The sequence below is a fragment of the Pteropus alecto genome, unplaced genomic scaffold, assembly GCF_000325575.1.
Source record: "Pteropus alecto unplaced genomic scaffold, ASM32557v1 scaffold22, whole genome shotgun sequence".
Lineage (NCBI taxonomy): Eukaryota > Metazoa > Chordata > Mammalia > Chiroptera > Pteropodidae > Pteropus > Pteropus alecto.
In genome coordinates, this window is record NW_006434839.1 from 18,685,615 (window position 1) to 18,690,767 (window position 5,153).

A 5,153-nucleotide genomic window follows, 5' to 3' on the forward strand; every position below is an offset into this window, starting at 1 on the left:
TTTGCCAGAGACTCAATCCATGCACACAGATAAACAGCAGTTTCACTCAGTCTTGGGAAATTTACTGCCTGAACGGTTAAGTCTGAATGAGCAACACCAGGGAACCCTGGAAAAGCTCAGCTATCTGTATCCAAAACTTCTGCCCAGAAGGCGGAGATACAGTTCAAAATGCACCATAATTCAATCAGCGTCTTGTGGTGAGAAAAAACAACTGAACTAATAAAAAAGAGAGAGTGACACTTCAATCGCCTGATCCTCTTTTCCCCGAAAGACCATTATTTAGAAGAAGGTCATGGCTCCCCGAAATGCTTCATTAACATTAGAAACACCTCTGCTTATCTGAATAAGTTCCAGGTGCCCCTCTGCAAGCGGACAAGTGACATTTCACTGTAATCGATATCAGACTTCAAGGAGGTCAGGGCCTATAGGTGGAGACGAGAGTCAGAGTCAGGGGGCTCAGCGTCGGAGAGGAAGGAGAGAGGCCAGAGGAGTAGAGACAGGCCCTGAGAGCAGAAGGGGTCAGAATGTTGACCTTCCCACGTTCTGTGAGGGGCTGGGTTTAGAACATAACTTATTTACATGAGCGACCTTATCTCAGCAACCAAACATTCTAGGAAGAGTTAATCCTAAGTCATCGAGGTAGATTAGATTAGGGGGAGAGCCAGCTGAAGCCTCCCATTTTACTGTTTTCCAGTGGCTCATACTTCGCCGTGGGCTTCCTACTGGCTGCATATCAGCATATAGACACGCTGGAGAGTCCCCAAGCCGCACAGCGGCCTGGGAGGCGGCAGTGCAATCTCTCTGCACCTTCTAATAGTCATTATCCCAGGGACATTATCTCAGGCGAGGGCTGAGAAAATCATTTTCACAAGCTGAAAATGGCTGCAGGCAGCCTATAGGGCGTCCGTGATAACCTGTGGGAGACTTCATGAGGGGCCTATGAAGTGACCAGGGTGAGAATGTGGAGAAGATTCTGGGGGCGGGCTGGGGAGGAGGAGGGTAATGGGGCTCGTCTCCTTCAGGCCATCCATCTTCCTTCCCCACGAAGTCTCTCCAGACATTTTGGAAACTACTACATTTAATGAAGGGCAAGATGAATATGATCCTCCATAGAGAGGTTTAAAAGCAAATAGATCTAAACCACCCTGGAAATTTATAAGTAGCTGACCAAACGACCACACCTCAGTAGAGTGTAAAATATGAGACCCGTAAAGGCAAACATATTTTATTCAATCATTTGATTTTAGACTCAAAACCAAAACTTGGAAACATTAAACGAGCAGAGTGGCCCCTTGTCTAACACCCATAATGAACACATCTCTCTGATATTCTGGAGGCTGCACAGCCTTTCCTAGAGAACACCCCATCTTATTCCATTTACTCTCCCCTCCTCCTCCCACCCCGCTCCCAGTTAAAGCAGTGTCAGGCGATTAGTCATTTCGGTGCAGTGGTTCTCACAGCCCTGGTTCCACGCTCGAATCACCTGCGGAGTGTCTGAAAACGCAGATGCCCACGCTGCCCCCTAGGCCAGTCAAGTCAGACTCCCAAGGGGGTCACGGGGGTCGTGGGGCGGGGGGCAGGCAGGCAACAATAATTGTTACGCTCCCAAGATGATTCCAAGGTGCAGCCAGGGTGAAACCACTGATTCCTAGAAAGCGTTCACCCCAACGACTCTGACAGCGCACCACACCCCTGCACATGTTCCTGGGAGAATATATGGTCCTCAACCCGTCCTCAGAATCTGCTGGGGTCCTTGTCGAAAACACGGATTCCTGGGTGCTCATGCTCACGATTCTAAATTTCTGGTGCTGGGTTTTATGCACACTAGAGACTGAGAATCTCTGTTCTGATCCAAAATTCCCACAAGATGCTATTTTTTAGTTTAATAATGAATACTGGGCCAATGACATACTTTTGCAAATACGCCTTAAAAAATGTTTAAGAGAGGAACAGAAAAGGAGGAACATTACCTAATGCTGTAAATATATTCTTATTTAAAATCCTACTAAGTTGTACTCTAATTTACTCAGAAGTCTGGCAACTACTTTCATTCACAGGTTGGCTTGGGATCAGAAGAAAAGAACAAACAGCACAGGCCATAAACTAGAGAATATCCAGGGAGAAACTTGGGGGATGCTGGGTTTAGAATTGTGTGTACAGAAGACGTAAGGAAATTCAAGGTATTCTGCCCAGAGAAAAGAGGAGGTGGTCACTTAGAGGTGATGGTTTCGAGGGCAGAATAGGAACAATAGTGGAAATTGAAGGGAGACAGATTTTATCAGGATAAAGAAAAGTTCTGAGAGATCCAACAATGAAATGGGCTTCTATGTTAAACTGGTGAGCTCCCCATTGCTGAAAGCATTCAAGAGGAGTCTAGATGATCTCCATCATGTTATCGTTCGAGGTAATTTGTTTAATGTCCCTTTCAAATTTAAGAGTCTATGATTATAAGTATAAAAGAAGAGAAGACATGCTAAGTTGTAGCTGAGTTTTACATTGATTCTTTCTGCAGAAACCACTCTCATTTATTTAATAATCATTTATTGAAAATCTACCACGTGCAAGTCGTTGTGCAAAGCTTTGGGGATACAGAGATGAGGAAGACACGGTCCTGCTCTCAAAGATCTCCCACTCTACGAGGGGGATGGACAAATTTCCCACAACTATAATGCAGTACAACAGATGTGATAACACAGGTACCCATGGACTACTGTGGAATCACAGAGAGTTCTAACTCAGCTTAAACAGAAAATTAGAAATAAAGCTGAGTATAAAAGAATAAAGAGGCTTTAGCATAGTGGACAAGTTGGGGTGGTGATGAGGAAGAACATTCCAGGCAGAGCGAGTTGCACGTGCAAAGGCACTGGGGTGTATAACAGCCTGGTGCCTCTGGGAATGGTAGGAAATTTACTATGGCCCAAGAGCAGTGTCTGGGCAAGAGCTGAGAGAGATGAGTCTGAAGAAGCAAGCAAGGGCCAGATCATAAAGGATCTTGCCCGCCATGCTGAAGACGTGGGACTTTATCCTGGAGATTGTGAGAAATCACTGGAAAAATTCAAGCCAGGAAGTGACATGCACAGATTTGCAATTTAGAAAGATCACTTTTGTGTCGGTACAAAAAAAGCCTGGCAGAGGATAAGACTGGAAGACCAGTTAAGACTTTTGCAGGAGTTGAGGCAAGAAATAAAGACCTAAAGTAAGAGAGAGGCTATGGGAGAAGGAGGGAAGAAGAGAGGAATTACACTGACTGAGTGTCTGCTGGCTAGGAGGTTAGACCCGACAGACTGGGGAGGCCGGGACAGATGGGATGTGGGAGTGAGAGGGAGGAGTTCGGGAGGGCTGCTGAGTTTCTGGCTTGAGTAACTGAGTGGGTGGCAGTGCCACTGGTAGAGGTCAGGAATACTGGAGGAGCGGTGGTGGGGGAGAGGGGGAAGAGGGGTGATGAGTTCAATTTTGGAAATGTTGAGATTGAGGTGCCGGTGGGATTTCCAGTTCATCTTCAACACTCATGAGAATATTCTAGCAATTCTAGTCCCTGAACTCTGCCGAGTAGAAAATGTCAATCATCTGGAAAGGGATTAAATCAGCCCAGCCAAGTTAGAAATCATCTTTTCTGACTCCACTATCCTTGAAATCAGAATGAAGTTCCAGGGAAACAACGGATACCCTTTTCTTTATTCCTTCTGTTTGAAACTCATCTGTGGCAAATTCAGTAAACTTTTCCTCACTGCCCATGCAGTTCCAAACAGCCAGCTTTCAGCACAGAAACCATGGTTCTTGACTGTCAGTGCAGATGGCTTTTCTGATTAAAGCTTTCGTCCAAAACCCTCCTCTAGGACTCTTAATGGACTTCTATATTTCTAAATGTCCTATTTGTATACTTACTACTACGAGCCCTTCGCCCCCTCTCAGTTCATTCCTCAAATAAGCCAAAGGTTTGTGACGATTAAAAGTTTCTTATTTAAATCACCTTTGAAAATGTAAATTTCATCTATTATGAAAAAAGACCCACGATATCTAAAGATTAGAAATAATATTTCCTAGGATTCCCTTAATTATTTATTCAATCCTTTTAGACCTCGTGCATTTTGGGGGAACTGTTGAGAACTTTTTGCGTGTGTAAAAAAAGGCAAGGCATGCATTAACAAACAAACTACACTTTCTCATTTGATACTCAACCTTTTGATTCCACTGATGGTAATGAAAACTAAACACTGAACAAACAATCAATACCAGCATGTTCATTTTCATACAACAAATCCCCGTTTCTTTTACACCACTTCTCTTGCTTTTCGTGCCCTTTCCCTGAGGCCTCAGTCTTGACAAGTACTCACGGCTTTTGCGAAGACGCCCATAAGTTCTGGGAACTGATGTGTCAGGAGGGCCAGCATGGCTGTGAAGGAACACAATCCAGCAGTAAAAAGAATAAAGAAGGGAAGTTCCTTCTTTGGGTAAACTGAGACCTCATGGAAAGCTGTGGAGAAGATAAAAGGGCAATATTAGGGCTGAAATAAAAAGTGTTCTCAGGGAATTTCTATATGTGGGATGGACTCCTCAGAAGTTGGGTTGAAGCCTGTTACGAATAAAAAAGGCAGGGCATTTGAAGAAACCAGAGTCCAGTCGGAGCCTTTGGCCGCCTGCTTCTCCCAAGTCTATGTTCAAAGCTTTAGTGTTCTATCTACAACCATCATAAGGCTAATTTGGGATGTCACACATTCATGGGCAGGGACAGTAACACCATTTATGCCTAATATATAATATTCCTTTCTCAAAACACAAATAAAACAAAATAGCATTCAAATTATAAAACACATGTTCACTGTACAAACCCCGGAAAATCCAAAATCAAGTACACTGAAAAGAAATCCTCTCTAGATTTTCAGCTTCCTGTAATTTTTAATCATTATAATGAGGTGATATTAGTTTATCTTATATTTTTTCCTGACACACTCTCTGTACAATGATGGAGGGGGCCACCATTATTGTGTCCCTCGCTGAGAGACATTCAGCGAGGACCTCAGATGCTGGCCTGTTCAGTTTGCGAGGGTTGGGGATAGGGCTGCGGCAGTCACCTGGCACAACTGTAGGAGACTCGATAAATACACTTCTAATCACCACCAAATAAAATAAAATAAATAAAATAAAATAAAATA

The 5,153-nt window shown here is 43.9% G+C and overlaps 1 protein-coding gene across 2 annotated transcripts in view; it reads right to left on the reverse strand.

Moving 5' to 3' along the window:
* The window catches only part of ST7 (suppression of tumorigenicity 7), a 242,395-nt gene that overhangs the window by 3,338 nt on the left and 233,904 nt on the right, over positions 1 to 5,153 (reverse strand). For both annotated transcript variants that reach the window (XM_006910581.3, XM_006910582.2), the window contains one exon: positions 4,335 to 4,474. In XM_006910581.3, coding sequence (XP_006910643.1) covers positions 4,335 to 4,474 — 140 coding nt within the window. The remainder of the gene's footprint in view (positions 1 to 4,334; positions 4,475 to 5,153) is intronic.